Below are 17,257 nucleotides of genomic sequence, written 5' to 3'. Positions count from 1 at the left end.
CCACAGGTCATCACTGATGACGTCGGGAAAAGAAAACAGGAAACTGTGTAGAAACGAAAAGTTCGAGGCGTTTTCAAGGGAAAGGTGGGTGTTATAAAAGATTAATATCTGCTTCCACAGACATGATGCTTTAATGCTGTTGTCGCCGAAGAGGACGTGTGTTTGCTGTGCCCGCTGTTTCGGTCAGTATCGTTTCTTTTAATCGCTTTTTAGCACAGAGCTGATTCAAAGTTGCAGTTCCGCATCCAGGGGCATGACCACTGCATCAAGTGACAACACTGCCAGCAGTAATTATCGTATGCAAACAAGAATGTAGCTGTTATGAAATACTTTACGACGTAGTGCCAGTGTAAGCCAGGGTGCTACTTTAGTCAGGAGCTCGTTGAGTCATGCTTATTATGGAAACTAATTAGTTAAAAGTTGGTTTGCATTATAGGCTAGCTGGATCTTTACCCAGTGTTAGCAGGAGTTTACAGCAGCAGTGACAAGCTAGTAAAAGATATAGTGGAGCTGTCGAGACTTTAATTACAGTTTAAACACCTCCACTTTATATTTTACAGTCTTAAGTCACTGGATTACAGCGTGAGTAATATATAATGTGGTTTCTGTGTGTTTCTATAGCTGAGCTGTAATTGTGTTGCTACTATTTAGTGTATTAAACTTTAAATCCTCAGTATGCTTCTTCATATATTACTACTACTACTAATACAGTAATAATAATAATAATAATGATAATAATGCATTTTAATTTTTTCTAGACCCAAAGCGAAACAAAAAAACATAAAGTAGGAGGTATAAATGATAATAAATAAACCGGAGGTATCACTAATATTGTCCATCTCAAGTTAAAGGAATATATAGTATAGTTTTTGCTGTATTGCCATTTAATTGTTGGGAATTAGCACTTGTGAGCTCACAAAAACCAAAACAGAAACTCCATGATGTCACCTCACTGAGACTTAAAACAAGTGGTAACAACCTGAAAACATTTTCTGACCATTTAAAGATCAGATTCTTTCTTCTCTTATCACCTATTATAAACTAATCAACTGATAATGGATATCCTAGTTAGTTGCAGCCCTCCAACCAACTTTAATGTGTACTGTTGTGCACCACTACAGTATATTATGGTAGAGAATGATAACACCTCTGGCTGTCCAAGGTCTAATATTTTTCTCCCAGTTATTTCTTTTTTTTTTTGTCTTTTAAAAAATGGTAGGAACTTGAAAATAAATTTAGTTGATGGGAGGAAGTTAAAAAGATAGATAGATAGACTTTATTGTCATTCAAATCCACTCCATCAACAGTACACATAAGGGCAAAATTTTGTTGCATTGACTCTCTGTATAAAATATGGATAAAAATAAACATCAGCAGCAAAAGTGCTCGTGAAAATGACAAATACAAAAATAAATAAAGAGACAAAATGTGCATATGCATAAGCTTATATAAGTCCATCAAGCTCAGACCAGAGATCAGAGATCAGTGAGCGTGTGAGTGGGGGGTTGTTGACTGAGTTCAGTGTAAGTTAGTGTTGTGTAAGAGGGTAATCATCTTATGGAGTTCAAAAGTCTGATGGCTTGAGGGATGAAGCTATTTCTAAAAAGGTGGCAAGCTAGGTGCGATTTGTCTTTTAGAATCCTGTGTCTCTTTTTTTTTTTTTTTTTGAGCCTATGGTGTTAATTTCAGCAAAGGAAGTATGAAGTATTGACCTCTCACTTTAAGAGAGGAAATAACTGCTGATGCCATCTTGGCGAAAAAAGGAATATGTAGGCTACATTCAATGTAATGCTTTATTTCTTTTGCCACATTCACCCTTTGATTGCTCATTTCTGTTCCACCCTCTACAGATGGCTTGCTTTGACAGTAATAAAGGGAGTTTGGAGGAGGACAGCTATGAAGGAGCTGTTGGTGGAGAGCTGTCCGGCTGTGCTTTGGCAATGCTGGAAAAAGAATCCCTTCTCAGCCCGTCAGAGAGCCCCGGCACCTTCATGAGCAGCACCTCCTCTAGTCTTCAGGCCCCTGCCCCCCTTCAAGGCTATGATGTGGATTTTGACCCACCCCTAGAGAGTAAATACGAGTGCCCTATCTGCCTTATGGCTTTGAGGAATGCCATCCAAACACCCTGTGGTCACCGTTTCTGCAAGAACTGCATTGAGAAATCAATTCGGTATGTATGCTGTTGTTTAGCTCTTTAAAAATAAATGTGCTCCAGGTACAGTGTCTAAATGATGCAACATTTTTACTGACACTGGCTGTCCTGCAGAAATGTAAAGCCCCGTACAGAGCCTGATTTTCTCAATGCACTGCCTAAATTATTACTGTTCTTCCCTCGTGCAAAACAGTGATACAGGACAGAGGTGCCCTGTGGACAATGAAAGGCTGTCAGAAGACCAGTTGTTTCCTGATAACTTTGCCAAACGGGAGATACTCTCACTAACTGTCCGCTGTCCAAACTCTGGCTGTGCTGAGAAAATGGAGCTCCGACATTTAGAGGTGAGGATTTTAAGTGACAAGCATCTCTGCTTTCGAATGCAGCTCAACTTACAAACTCAGAAACGAGACATTTAAGATGAAAATGCAGAATTTAAAATAATATTGCATTATCTTTAGTTACCAAGTCATGATTTCTGGAAAGAGACATTGCTGTTGAGTTTTTCCAAATCCTTTTTTGCTGCTTTGAGCACCACAAGGCAAGTGCCATCTAGTTCTGTTATAACTGAAAGGAGGCAGACATCTCTTCGGCCGATATCTCCAGCACTTGGCAGCTCACATTAAAACAATTTAGACTGATTATCAGCTCTCTGGGTAAGAGGGAAAATATTTGATTTTGGGGGTGAACGGTCCATTTAACAGAATGAACTGCCTCAACAATAAAATAAGGTAGTAAAAAAACTGGCAACAAGTACGATATTGGCAGCTCAGCTTGCCTGTTCCCCTGTCAACAGCACCATAGTCAGCACAGACTCTTCCTGTTCCAACATTTCCTCACACTATGTGTCCTTGTTTTGGCATGTAAAAAATGTGTCGGGCGGCAAGTTAAGAACAACATCTTTCTCTGCTGTGGACGGTGAAATTGTAATATGTGAACCACTGCTGTCCGACTACAGAAAAAAAAAAACATTAAGCACATTGTTTCAATGTCTTATTTTCCTCCCAGAATCACTTGGCACAGTGTCAGTTTGCCACGGTGCCTTGCCCACAGTGTCAGCAGTCTGTGAGAATGAGCCACCTCGAGGAGCACAAAACTGCCGAGTGCCGACAGAGACCTGTGTCATGTCCAGACTGTGTGGCAAGCTTTGTTTATGAGGAGAGAGAGGTAAGGTAGACTCAGTTGTGTCATTGCTTCTCTTGCTTTTTTCCCAGAATAGTTCTCATAGGAGCATCAAACAGCTGCATTGTGTATCAGTGAGGATTTAGTCTTCTCACACTCTGGTTTGGTTGCTCCTTCAGCTTCATGAGCAGCAGTGTCCCTTTGCCAATGTGAAGTGCCAGTACTGTGAGATGGATCTCATCAGAGACCAGGTGAGTTTCACAATGTCTGCAATGGAAAATGTTTTTTTTTTTTTTTTTATAGATGTGATTTGGTCATCATTTAAGTTAGCTTCTGCCAACAAGAACTTCTCTTTTGTTTGAATAATGGGGAACCATTCCACACCCAGTCACAGCACGTCACAGTTCCACCACTTCTGCAGTAGCAAGTGCAACTGATGACGTTTAAATGTTTTTCTGTATGAGAAAAGAAATTAGTTATTTCTAAGACAGTTGCACAATTATACATTAATAACCAACGTGTTTGATTGACTTGATAAAGGATAAAAGGGTAAATAGAGGAAGCTAAACTGATGATGTCTTTGTTTCAGATGGAGTCTCACTGTGATACAGATTGCCCAAAAGCACCCATTGCCTGTAACTTTAGCACCTTCGGATGTAAGGAAAGGGTAGGTGATCAAATTCAAATCTACTACACGCTGTTATGGGGAGACACCTCAGATGAATAGGGTCAACTTTTAAGGAATCGATACCACTTGAGACACATGAAACTTCCCTCGCTGATTACATACGTAAAGACAATTATTTTTAACCTTAAAAGTTCTCTAAAATTTTATGTTTGAAAATGGAAATGGAGCATGCTCTAGTAAAAATGTGCTGATTTGCATACATTTCCAGAACAAAACCTGCACATGAGATAAAGCCAGGTTCAAAATTTTTGTTTCAGTTTGTCAACATATGAGAGTTTTTTTAAGGAGAGGATTTTGGATATCTCTTTTGATCATTCTGTAAATCAGAAAATACCGTCAACAGCCATAAAATATGAATTTTTGCCTTGTTTTCAGGAATAAAATGTTATGTAAATCAGGGTATGAATGATTTATGAACAAACCCCTCTGGAAAACCTTTCAGAATATGAATAAGAGTAAAACTAGAAAGTTTGGTGTATGTAAGTGCTGTTGAAGTTGAGATTTTTGGGTCATAGTACTGTAGAAAACAGCCTTTTAAGATATGTATGTAAATTGTCATACTTTTCGAGACGAAAAACAACAATTTTTTTTTTATTACAGTTTTTCTGAAATGTTGTGTTTAAATAGATTTAAATAAAGAAATACATTTCCAGAACAGAATTCTGTGCTAAAATAAACATCTCGATGTGTATTTTGGACCGAGTCTTTCCACTAGTCTAAAAGAAGACATGTTATTGAAGCCTAAAATCTCAAAAATTGACCACTGCATGAATGAACGATGTTTTCACCAGGGGTGTCTCACCTTAAAAGAACAATCTGTGAGAGCTTGCCTTGTTACAGGACTCTTAGTCCCATCAGCCCTGCAGACCAGATGTTACAAATAAAAATTGCTTTCTCCTGCAGATGCAGCGCCACAACTTGGCTCAGCATATGCAGGAGTTCACGCAGATGCACATGCGCTACATGGCTGAGTTCCTGCGTGGCCTTAGCCTCAACGGCACCACACCCAAATCCCTGTGGGCGCTAGGACCTTCAGTCTCCTCGGAGGATCAAGGAGCTGCAGCATCAGTTTCAGCCTGTAGCGGGCCCAGAGGAGGAGCTGCAAGCTGCAGCAGCAACTCTGCCCCGTCTCAGCCCACTGAGGAGATGCAGAGGCTCAGGGAGATGGATGGACGATTAGTGAAGCAGGATCACCAGCTGCGTGAGCTCATCATCTTAAAAGAGACACAGGTAATGGATGTCCTTGAGTAGAACTTTGTGCATCTAGTTTTTATGTGGAATCACAGAATCAGTTTGTGATGTGTCTCACTTGACTACATGCCCCTGTCATCCAGTTGGATTTAAGGATGAACTGATCAGATTTTGGTGGTGAAAGGTCAAGGTAACTGAGACTTTGCATCCGTCTCATTCTTGAAAATGTAGTATCTCAAGCATATAGGGAATTCTTCCAATATGGCACAAATGTCCACTTGGACACAAGGATGTACAGATTAGATTTTGAAGGTCAAGGTCACAGTGAACTTGCACCCGCCTCACTCTCGTGACAAATGTCAAGGCATTTGGCACAAACGTCTCCTTGGACTCCAGGAGGAACTTAGTAGATTTTGGTGGTCAAAGGTCACCGTGACATTTTGAGACATGTTTTTGGCCTTTACTGAAGAATGTATACGCTAATCATGACAAACTTTTACACAAATATCTCATTGGACAAAATGATGAAGTGATGACATTTGATATTCACAAAGTCAAAGATCAACTTTTCTGTGACATCATAATGTTCTGCAGAAACACTTTTTTCGCTATATATATATATATATATATATATAGCACATTTTGGCAACAAGGCAATTCAAAGTGCTTTACATAAACATCAAAAGCAAGGAGACAAAGTGCAAAAGAAACACTAGAACACCATTAAAGAGCTAAAGAATAGAAAATTAGATTAAAAACAAGACTTTGGACATAATTCAACACCATACCTCAGGAACAGAAAGGGAGACATCTGGTCAGATACTGAATTGGTGACGCTAATCTTGGCGTGCTGGTTGTATGGATCTTCTGTGCTGAGGGGTTAAAGATGTATGTGGAATATGTTACATAGGCTGTATGTATGTCTTTGTAGCAGCATTGATATTTTGATGTAAATCGTAACTGCAACTTTGCCGGTTCGCAGAGGCACACAACCGCAAGGCAGTAATTCTCGTTCTGCATATCAAGAGTTATCTCTCCATCTCTTCTCCAGATGGTTCCATTGTTTTGTTGATACCTGTGTGAGCACAGTTATTTTAACTGTGTGTCTGCACGGGAGGCGTTTCAGCTACAATTTTCACTCATCCGTCACCTGCTGGTCTTCTGTTTTGATCAATACAGCTGTCTACGCAGGCTCACGTGTTTCACTCACGCTGTACCCTCGTAAAAAGACAACCCAAAACGTATTTTTACGCTTCATGTCCATTTTATTCCATTTTACATGCGTAATTATGGTGGTTGTGTTTTGGCTGTGAGTGCCAAAACACAGGTGGCCCACACTCAGTACTGTGCAATACATCCTCTGTAGAAAGATGATGCTCTGAAGCTGCTATTGCTGCTCTGATAACTTGCTGCTCACGCTGCGCCTCCTGTGCAGACACATATAAGCTGTTGTCATTTGAAACTATTGTCCCGTCTCTTCCACAGGCTGGCCATCTCGCAGAGATCAGGCGTAGAGTGTCAATGCTGGAGGAGACAGTGAAGGAGCTGGAAGCCCAGCAAAGTCACGGTATCTTCATTTGGCGCCTCAGAGGTTTCTCTGCTCACCTGCGGAGCCAGGAAGCAGGCCTCCCAGTGGTTGAGCACAGCCCCGGCTTCTACACAGGCCGTCCAGGCTACAAGCTGTGCCTGCGCTTGCACCTGCAGACCCCCAACGCCCCGCGCTGCTCCAACTTCATCTCTCTCTTTGTCCACACCATGCAAGGAGCTTTTGACGGGCTGCTGAGCTGGCCGTTCCAGGGCACCATCCGCCTTGCCATCCTTGACCAGGGCCCCGAGGGTCAGCACCACATGGAGGTGATGGAGACTAAACCCGACCTGCAAGCCTTCCAGAAGCCCACCATCCAGCGCAACCCTAAAGGATTTGGCTATGTCACCTTTCTGCACCTTCAGCAGCTGAGTCAAAGAGCCTTTATTAAAGATGACACTCTACTCATCCGCTGCGAGGTGACACCTCGATTTGACAGTATGTTTCACCGCGATGGTCCGACAGTGCAGCCCAGAGGACACGAGGCCTCAGTTTCAAGGGACTAAAGCCAAGCTCATATCTATAGGAGGATCGTTATCATGCAGAGATGTCAGCACACACACATTTAAAATTTGGACACTGCAAGCATGCTAGTATTTATTTGTTTACCGACTTTTAAATGTTAGTGTGATTTTTGTTTTAATAAATATATACAGCACAATCCTTTTAATATATTTGCAATATATGTCTTCACTCACAAGGTACTAACATTCAGCAGGCCTCGTAAGGTCAATAGTTACTAATGTTTAATCAGCTCACCAGTTTAAGACGTGTACTTCCTGCCTGCAGACTGAATATTACTACATGACTTTGCTTTCCTGTTCTGGTTGTTAGAGACAGCACTGAAGGTTAGAGATACCTTGTGGAGTTTCTGACCACTAGTGTCATGATGGAGCGGATTCCCATTGTATTTTGTACTTCATCCTAAACTAGCACACACACACGGACCCACATGTATGCATAGGGGCATGTGGGTGATGAGACATACACTCTCAACGACTGTACATGAGTACTGCATACAAGCTATCAAAAATGACGCAAAAGGTGAACAGGTGAAACTAATCCCCCAGCACTGGGGTGTGTCGCAGTCTTCTTGTAATGGCCACAGTTGGAAGTCCAAAAACACATTCCTCGCTACCAAATCATGTGAAAGAAATGGCTGCACAATGATGAAGAAATGCTACAAACACAGATTACTTGCGATCACAATTTTCCTTCCAGAAAAAAAAAACATCTGGAAGAGCTCCAACAGCATCGTATTCATGCCATTCATGTGTGCAGAGACAGCTGGCTCAGCCTGACCAGGATTCTAATGTGCAAGTCCAATGGATCCAAAAACATGGAAACCTGAAGAACTGTTTATTGAGGTGCAATCTTGCAGTACAGAATGTCTTGTATGTCAACTGGAGAAGATGGAGCAGCAATCAAAGCAAAAAGTCTGACCTTGTCCATCAAACAGAAGGAGGGCAATATGACATCCTTTGGTTTTTTATGGTATTACACTGGATATTTGTTGGTGGTAACATGGCAAGCAACTTCATAATATTCCAGAAACAGGTGAAGAAGAAGACTTCTAGTTGGTGTGCGTATGGATATGAAAAAAGTCTGCTTTGCAAATGGTTTGAATGCAGAGGCAAAAGCTCCACAGGGTACCTTTTAACAGGGTTCCTACAGCCATCGAAAACCTGGAAAATTCATTGAATTTCGCTTTTGATATGTTTGAGTAAGAGGAAAATAACACGATGAGAGACTTTACATGTCGCGTCGTGAATCCCAAAGTTTGCGTACCTATGGTATGGCCCACCACTACTTTAAGTTGTGCTGCATTTTTGAGATGGAGCAGTTAGTTTTATACATTGTGAATGGTCATGGAAATTTTATCTTGGGTCCTTGAAAAGTCTTGGAAACGTTTTGAAATGTGTCCATGAAAATGTGTGGGAACCCTGTTAGCAAAACACATACATGTACTTTCCAAATTAATCATTTCATACTTCAGTACTTTTGACTTTTTATAATGTACTCTGACATAATCAACAAAAACTGACAGCACTTTCTTCAAAATGGAGGATTTTCTCTTAGCCCAATTCCATCGTCCTGGCAGATTGTGGTATAATACATTACAGCTGTGCAGATTGTCACTTAATTGCTCATATTCCTTTTGACAGAGTTTAGGTGCCTTTCACACAAGTTCCTACCCAATGTGACCTTGGAAGATATTTTGACAGTAGACATAAGTCTTTACTTTAAACCAGTATGCTGCCTTTTAAGCCTTTACATGATGTAATTAATATATTGTGTTTTATATTTTAGTTTTTTTTCTCCACTTGTAACATTGCATTGTTACGATGCCATTTAAAATGATTTGACTGTGTGCAGAATGATTCCTGTTGATAACTGAATGAGATGTTTTCCATGAATTTCAGCATATGAGACAACACTGATGCAAAAATAGCCTCAAATTAAAGCTAAGCTTACTTAAATTCAGAGCAACTGTAGTCTCACTTTTTTTGGTTCTTTAAGTATTTATTTAAGGCAAGGCAAGGCAAGTTTATTTGTAGAGCACAATTCGTACACAAAGTAATTCAAAGTGCTTTACAGAACAAGAAAATGCATTAAAATCACAATACAAAATAAAAACACAAATAATCATTATAAAATGAACTTTAAAAGAGAAGAGTGCAGATAAGATCCTTTCAGTCATATGCACAGTGAAATAGAGCTGTTTTGAGCCTAGATTTGAACATTGTCAGAGTAGAGGCCTGTCTCACATCTTCAGAAAGACTGTTCCAGATTTTAGCTGCATAAAACTGGAACCCTGATTCCCCATGTTTAGTCCTGACTCTGGGCACCAGCAGGAGGTCAGTCCCTGAGGTCCTCAGAGTCGAGATGGTTCATATGGCACTAACATGTCAGAGATGTACTTTGGTGCTAGGCCGTGGAGAGACTTGTACACAAGCAGAGCTGCTTTAAAGTCTATTCTCTGAGCCACAGGAAGCCAGTGTAGAGACCTGAGCACAGGACTAATGTGCTCGTACTTCCTGGTTCTGGTCAGGACCCGAGCAGCAGCATTCTGGATGTACTGCAGCTGTCTTACAGCCCGTTTGGAGAGACCAGTGAGCAGGCCGTTACAGTAGTCTAGCCTACTAGAGACAAATGCATGGATAAGTCTCCCCAAGTCAGGTTTAGACACTATACCTTTGATTTTGGCAATGTTTTTTAGATGGTAAAAAGCTGCTGATGTTATTGATTTGATGTGGCTGTTAAAGTTCAAGTCTGAGTCCATTATTACCCCGAGATTTCTAACCTGATTTGTAGGTTTTAGAGAGAGAGACTGGAGGTGACTGCTGACACTTTTAAGCCAATGAAACAATATTGTGTACTTTTTGCTGCTGTATAAATATTAATAATGTGTCCTAACATGCCGTTTTTCCCTAGATGATTATGTTTTAGCACATCTTTTAAAACGCGAAAGCTTAACTTGCAAAAGGAAAGGAATTAAGGGAATTTGTGTTTTAAGATATGTATAACAAACTCCCCTGGAACAACACTCAGAACAGGCAGATATCTGGGAATACATCGACCATCATTTTATTAATTTAAAGCCCAAATCAATGTCCCCTTTCTCCCAGTTACACCATCTCAAAATATTCTAAAAATCATACACATAACATCATAATTAGCTGTTTGCTAGTTACTGTTATCACCTTCATTCATCAATGTAAGGAAATTTTTTATTAGCTCCATATCCAGGGTGGCCTGGTTTGGCCTCAGCAGCTTCTTGTTTGACTTCTTTCTCTGGTTGACTTTGAGGTGTGTCCTGGGTGCTGCCTGCCTTGTAGCCTGTTAGAGACACTGAAATTTCATGATATATTTATATTAAATCTGAAATACATACAGTAGTGCCAGGGAGTGTCTGATTTACCAACTTAAAGTCAAGTTTCGGATTTCAGACTCACTTGGAGCTCTTGGAGCTTCTTTCCCGCACTTGAGTGTGCTTTGAGCGAAGCACTCTGCCATCCAGGACAACACCTCTCCACAATATCTGATCTGGAGACGAAGATGGGAGTAACTGAGGTTTATGCAAACTGTCTGTCAGAGTGTGAAGTGCATAGATGGATTACTGAATGGGCCACCAGGCACAGAGAGACACAAAATGACTGAGAAAGATAGAAAATTATTTCAAAGAGACATAAAATTACCTCAAAGAGACACAGGTGACTACAAAAGGACACAAAACAACCACAATGAGACACAAAAGGACCACAAAGAGTTGCAAAGAAATTGCAAAGACACAAAATAACTACAATAACACGCAAAACAACCACAAAGGGACACAAATTTCCTTCAAGAGTCCAAAATGACTACAAAAACTCAATAACACAGACAGACACAGAATGACTGAGAAAGATAAAAAAAATTATCTCAGAGACACAGATAACTACAAAAAGACACAAAACAACCACCGTGAGACACCAAATGACCACAACAAGTTGCAAAGAAAGTGCAATGAAACAAAATTACAAAACAAAAACAGGCAAAACAACCACATAGGGACACAAAACGACTACAGAGAGAGACACAAAATGACCAAAAAGGACACAAAAGTACCTCAAAGAAACACAAATGACCACAAAAACACACAAAACAACAGAAAGAGACACAAAATGACTGAAAAAGACCCAAATGTACCCCCAGTAGACACAGAGCAACCACAATTACATATAAAACAACCACAAACAACACATAAAAGACATAAAACAACCAAAAAAGGACACAAAATTATCTAAGAGACCCAAATGACCATAAAACAACTAAAAAAGACACAAACTTACCCCCCAAAGATACAAAGCACCCACAATCAGACACATTATTGCCACAGAGACACAAACATAAAGATGCATAACAACTGAAATGAGATGCAAAACCACCACAAAGCCTTTACGTATCTGTGCCCAGGGCCCCATTGTGTCATGATTATGTGAAATAGATTCAGGAAAATGTCACTTTTCCAGGTTTACCTGAGACTCCATGGATACCTGTCGTTTCTCTTGGTCCTTGAACCCACCAACAATCCTCAGCAGGCTCTGAACCCTTGGTCACAAACAAAATATCACTTAAAAATCATATTCAATGCTGCAATCATCATCATGTCCACCACTAGGGGGCAGGAGAGCTTTACAACAGGCTACCGTTTGGGCATGCTGTGTCCAGTGAGGTTATCAGAGCTTGTTAGCCAAGAAGATTACATGCTTTCATACCCCTGCTGTATGAGTGATTTTACAAAATTGGAAAAATAATAATTACTTTGAGGAGGTGCTCTTGAGCCTCTCCTCACTGCTCTCCCAATGTTGGCGCTCCAGTTTGGCCAGATAGTTCTCCTTCTGCACGGTCTCCCATGTTATTAGCCTTTGGTCTAGCCCTGCCGGCAGCTCCCTCTCTGGCCACGCACACACACACACACACACACACACACACACACACACACACACACACACACACACACACACACACAAGGAGGCAGTCCAGTAACCAATTAACCAACAGGCAATTTCCATGGATACAGCAGGTGAAGGACAGAGATAAGCACACAGTTTGTTTTTTCAGTGTATAATGTAATTTGACTTTAGCCAGAAAAGCCACAGTGAACTATTTCAGTGTCTGTTTGAAATACAGTAGAATAGTTCCTAATGGAAATGTGGTGACATTATGCAGAAATAACCTTCATACCAAGATGCTCCTGCTTGGACACAGGCTGTTTGACCAGGCTGAGGAGAAGCTGAGAGAGGTGGCTGATGATGATGAAGGGTGGGGCCAGTGCTGGACGACTGTGGTATTCCACAATCAGATTGTATCGCTGGAACTTCCAAAAGATGTCTGTGTTACCCTGCACCACCTGGAATGTGTAGCTGCAAATGGAAGGGAAACAAAAAGAGAGAAAGAATTAAATATGTTGGGTTTTTTTTTAATTTTATCATGTACAAAGAAGTCAGTGGCATATGTTGACTCATATCGTCAGACAGACAAACAGATGGAGGGTTTTCTGGATTTCCATCCTCTGACCTGAACATGGCAATGAGCAGATTTAGCAGCAGGACATTGGTGACAAGAAGGAAGATAACCAGCAGCAGGATGACCAGCCAGTTGGCGTAGATGTTGGGACATGGCGGCCGTAGGCCCATGATAATTTCCTCTGAGTCATTGGTGCAGTTAATTTCAGGCATGCGAGCAGCTGTGCTCCATTTCATGAGAGAACAAGAAATTTAGAAGAGAAGACATAACATTCAGGCCAACAGGAAGCATCCCTGATCACATTAATGATTAAATACAATATTAAACATGATAATAAACTGTCACAGGGCACATTCTTTAATAGACAAACATACATTTTAAAGCTGAATCTTCTTTATAATGAATAAACACATAAATCTGCATCTACTGTAATTTACCATCAATTTCTTCCAAAGGAATCTGGCCAAAAATGTGCAGGTAGGGGCGATACAGGGCTCTGCGAAACACCCAGTCAATTCGTGGGTCAGTGGGGTGCAGAAGTGCCTGAGTGGCAACACCGTACGCAATCATCCACACACTCAGGAAGAATAGGAAGAAGAAAACGTCCTTCATCTGTAAAGGAGAAGCAGACACATGTTTTCATCTTTATAACGCACTACACAAGGTCTCCGCTGTCTTCATCTGTGACCATGAACATCATTTAATGGTTAATAAGTATACTGGTGATGTTTTGTGCACCATTCTTTCCACGATGATGATCTTGGGGCCCAGCTGCTTATGAATGGCAAAGATGTGGATGAGACGCAGAGTGAACACCATGAAGTCTATCGCCAGAACGGTCCTTCCTGCCTCGTACGTGTCGCTCACCATCCTGCAGAATCAAAAACAACAGATTACAGATTGTAATTCAGGAAAACGACATATTGTTGTGGCGCGGTCCTTGCTAGTGACTGTGTTATGTTTCAATAGTGTCATCAATCTCATTGAATGTCAGTTACCTGCATGAAACCCCAACAACAAAAAGCAAGATGGCAACCATGTCGCACTTGTTCCAGTTGTCCTCTACATAGAGTTTGAACTTCTTCAAGATGTTCATCTCTTCATCCGTGAAGAAGCTCTGTGTCATAAAAGATAGTTTATGCATTACTGTAAGACATAGTTATTCATAAACTGTACAAAAATCTAAAAAAGAGAGTTCATAGTCTTAATATGTATCCTTGATATATTTTTTTGAAGATATAGGGAATCTATTGGGTATGGACGGACTACTGAATGGGCCTACCAGGCACATGCCCAGGGCCCCCCTCACCTTTACCTGGAAAAAGACTACAAAGAGATGCAGAGGAACTGTAAAGAGACACAAAATGACCAAAAGATACATAATGATGACAAAAACATGTGAAAAAACGAAAACAAAAGATGCAAAACCACCACAAACACTGTTTTTCTTGCTCCCATGTAGGAGAGGTGGGTGGGGCCTTTTGCATATCTGCACCCAGGGGCCCATTGTCTCACAACACACCCATGATTCGGCACTATGGGACTGAAATCCAAATTAAATTTAAAAATCAGTTTTTAAATCCAGGCAACATGCTACTGTTAAGTTTCCATCTTATATGTAAATGTATTCACACACTAATAGCTCTACTGGTTTATAGGTAGATGAACTTAAATAAACCTTGTCAGCAATTTCAAACCAGTAATATATTTTTAACATGCCCTCTGCCAGGTCACACACTGGAGCCCCATTTAGAAACACCTGCAGGGCCAAAAGGGAGTTAGCAGGTACACAGCCCTGCTGCCTGTTAAATGTCTCTTGCACTTAGAGTGTATGGTTGAGCTGTCTCCGGTGGTTTGAACTGGGCACCTGTAAGTGCATGAAGAACCACTGCCCGGTCCCTCGATGGCACGGTGGGTTTTAGAAACAAGCTGAGGGAGGTATGCTGTTTTCATAAAATGATAGAGTGTGTAAGCCCTGACTGGATGGTGGACTGATAAAAAACCAAATCACAAATTCTGCACGTCTAACCCTGCGGCGTCCAGGTGGGATCACTTATCCCTCTCACAGTACTCCATAAGATAGAGCTGCAATATGTCCTCATACTTAAATGACAGAATGGGTTGCCAGGGACTCCTGAAATGACATATATAACCACTGGAGGTAACCAGCGACAGGAACACATGTTTACATTGTGAAACAGTAGGTCTAGGCACCAAAACTGCTTAGTTAGTTTTTGGAAAGATGTGTTAAAATAAATACTTTTGAGACAGAAGTTAACCTAAAGCTAATGTGTTGTATGTGATGTTTCTTAAGTACCTTGCTTAAGTTAAATTTAGTCATACAAAGGCTTCTGTGGTGCGTTCCTTTACCTATGCTACCATGCTACTTAGTATGCCAGAAAAACATTGAGTATGGGGCGTCGGTGGCTTAGTGGTAGATGTACAAGGCTGTTGCCGCAGCAGCCCGGGTTCGACTCCAGCCCGTGGCCCTTTGCTGCATGTCACTCCCTCTCTCTCTCCCCCCTTCACGCTTGTCTGTCCTGTCAAATAAAGGCCAAAAATGCCCCAAAAAATATCAAAAAAAGAAAAACATTGAGTATGTCCCAGTACATAGTCAGTGCATAGCCAATCGAACCACAGTCCACTGCGCGGTGGAAGATTCATCACACTGACTGAGCTCCAGACAGATGACAGCTCATTGAGAACTAACAGAAGCTGCAGTAACTATAATTAATCAACCAATGAATCACAAGCAATCTACCTTAAATGCAGTTTTAACATAAAAATAAAAACTACTTGTAGGAGCCAGAATGTGTATTTAACCTCTGTTGTTTAATTTTTTTTTAAAGGCTGCATACGTTCTTTTGGTCACTTTCACTTCCTGTAGTTGTAATTGGACCAGGGGTGTGGTTCATTCACTGGCGTGGCGGCTTTTAGACAATGAGGGTGAGTTTTTGGCTCCGATATTTTCTGTTGACCGTAATCACTTCACGTTATATCACAAGACCACCACCCTTGGTGAGCTCAGCGAATTTGTCATAAGGTATCGTTAAGATTTGCTGCGTTCCAAAACACATACTTTTTCTTTTTTATTAAATTTTCACTACGAATTGCATTGAATATGTATGAGCAAGAATGTTAAGGTTAAGGCACAATATTATGATGAAGTAGAATGTCCCAGTTGTATGCAGACTCCATGCAGCAGTTTGTACTTTGTAAGGGCAGCTGCAGTATGTGCTGAAAGTAAAAGAAAAATATGTAATTTAAAACGCAGCTTGTTTCGCATGGGACACGAACGGCTGTCTCCTGTATGAAAGTCTTTGTTGCTCTTTTTACTATGTCACCGAACTTCCTCCTTTGCTTTCATCATAAGTACTAAGATTGCCACCTAACAGTAAATGTAAATAGGGGTCGTAATGAGCCGCCTTCACAGACGACCTATACAGCCATTGATTTGGACAGGGCAGTCTTCATAGTTCTTTTAATCACTACTTTCACAACTGCTAAAAGTCCATCTACCAAATCTTTTCAGTTCAGATATGTTCGGTTTCAAGACAAAATATTTTAATAAAAGCAGCAGGGGTCTGATCTTCCTCGGCTATTTATTTGCAACACTGCTGATGGTGTCTGACCTTTTCAGGGCTCACACGATTTGCAAATAGAGCTGGAAGTTTCTGTAAACTAGGCATAATATGTCGAGCTAAAGGCTGAGGGTAGACCGATCAAATGTCACAGAGCACAGATGATGGTGACGGTTAAATAAAAGGCAGTGATGAATTCTGTACAAATAACAAACAGGCCTGATGATATGAATGTCTCCCTACACTGACATGAAACAAATTGGAGTATTACAGTGTTAGTACTGCAATGTGAGGGACAGGAAAGCTTTAAAAAGCATGTGAACACCAGTGAGTTTGGTTGATGTAATGAGACACTATATATTGCTACCAGCCATAATAAGTAATGCATGATGGTTTTCACGACTTTTTAAGAGCTTTACACCAGCCCGTCTATCACATCTAAAAAGCTGGTAAACTTACAGTCTCTCACATCGTTTTATGACAAGTACGGTGAGAACGGAGGCCCCTGTGGCATTGTTTTTCTTTAGGAGGAGGCATGCACCCCTGGGCTTGGAAGCATGCTAGGGCTGCCTGTAGCAGTGCGGTTCTTTATTTGGAAACCTGTGCCATTGTTCTGTGTAGCTGTGGGACTTTTTGAGATGCGTGTTGAAAAAGCGAGCAGAGGGAACAGAGGTGAAGGCCTGTCTCATCTGGGGCTTTTGTGCCCAAGGGAGGAGGGCTCAACGGGATCAGTGCAATAAGGGATCATACTTGTCTGACCTGGCTCACTGCAAGGAGTCAGGCAGAAAGGTGAAAGGCTCATGAATCCTTAAAGCCCCAGAGAGAATGAGCTTAATGTGGCAACTCACATCACCTCCTACTCAGATATGACTGAGTTTTCAGGTCTGAACACTGTCGTGAAAACACATTTGATAACAGTGCTTCAAAAT

General features: G+C 41.1%; 2 protein-coding genes across 7 annotated transcripts in view; one reads left to right on the top strand and one right to left on the bottom strand.

Annotated features, from left to right (window-relative positions):
* Positions 1–12: 12 nt before the first annotated feature.
* Positions 13–7,276, top strand: traf6 (TNF receptor-associated factor 6). Of its 2 annotated transcripts, none has more exons than XM_049594788.1 (8): positions 13–84; positions 1,851–2,170; positions 2,346–2,496; positions 3,161–3,319; positions 3,454–3,525; positions 3,864–3,941; positions 4,866–5,192; positions 6,639–7,276. In XM_049594788.1, exons 2-8 carry the CDS (start codon positions 1,851–1,853, stop codon positions 7,242–7,244), a joined length of 1,713 nt encoding a protein of 570 aa, XP_049450745.1. In that variant the 5' UTR covers positions 13–84; the 3' UTR covers positions 7,245–7,276. The 2 variants fall into 2 exon arrangements, with proteins under 2 accessions (XP_049450745.1, XP_049450735.1); XM_049594778.1 differs by having other exon boundaries at positions 30–182.
* A 1,121-nt stretch (positions 7,277–8,397) lies between these two features.
* The window catches only part of trpm5 (transient receptor potential cation channel, subfamily M, member 5), a 32,562-nt gene continuing 23,702 nt past the window's right edge, over positions 8,398–17,257 (bottom strand). For 4 of the 5 annotated variants that reach the window (XM_049594733.1, XM_049594751.1, XM_049594758.1 and 1 more), the window contains 9 exons: positions 13,746–13,864; positions 13,486–13,618; positions 13,185–13,359; positions 12,799–12,967; positions 12,466–12,644; positions 12,043–12,175; positions 11,757–11,829; positions 10,695–10,785; positions 8,398–10,590 (listed from right to left, as the gene is read on the bottom strand). In XM_049594733.1, coding sequence (XP_049450690.1) covers positions 10,445–10,590; positions 10,695–10,785; positions 11,757–11,829; positions 12,043–12,175; positions 12,466–12,644; positions 12,799–12,967; positions 13,185–13,359; positions 13,486–13,618; positions 13,746–13,864 — 1,218 coding nt within the window. In that variant the 3' untranslated portion in view covers positions 8,398–10,444. The remainder of the gene's footprint in view (positions 10,591–10,694; positions 10,786–11,756; positions 11,830–12,042; positions 12,176–12,465; positions 12,645–12,798; positions 12,968–13,184; positions 13,360–13,485; positions 13,619–13,745; positions 13,865–17,257) is intronic. The other variant, XM_049594742.1, reaches the window with a different exon arrangement.

This window comes from Epinephelus fuscoguttatus, linkage group LG2 (genome assembly GCF_011397635.1).
Source record: "Epinephelus fuscoguttatus linkage group LG2, E.fuscoguttatus.final_Chr_v1".
Taxonomy (NCBI): Eukaryota; Metazoa; Chordata; class Actinopteri; order Perciformes; family Serranidae; genus Epinephelus; species Epinephelus fuscoguttatus.
This window is presented reverse-complemented; position numbering and strand designations above follow the sequence as displayed.

What these genes read in the sequence shown, in the direction of transcription:
- traf6 (XM_049594788.1), top strand. Translation starts at nt 1,851, where the DNA reads ATGGCTTGCTTTGACAGTAATAAAGGGAGTTTGGAGGAGGACAGCTAT. An exon ending in TGCATTGAGAAATCAATTCG is followed by an intron (nt 2,171 to 2,345) that starts GTATGTATGCTG and finishes CGTGCAAAACAG; the next exon opens with TGATACAGGACAGAGGTGCC. An exon ending in TTGTTTATGAGGAGAGAGAG is followed by an intron (nt 3,320 to 3,453) that starts GTAAGGTAGACT and finishes TTGCTCCTTCAG; the next exon opens with CTTCATGAGCAGCAGTGTCC.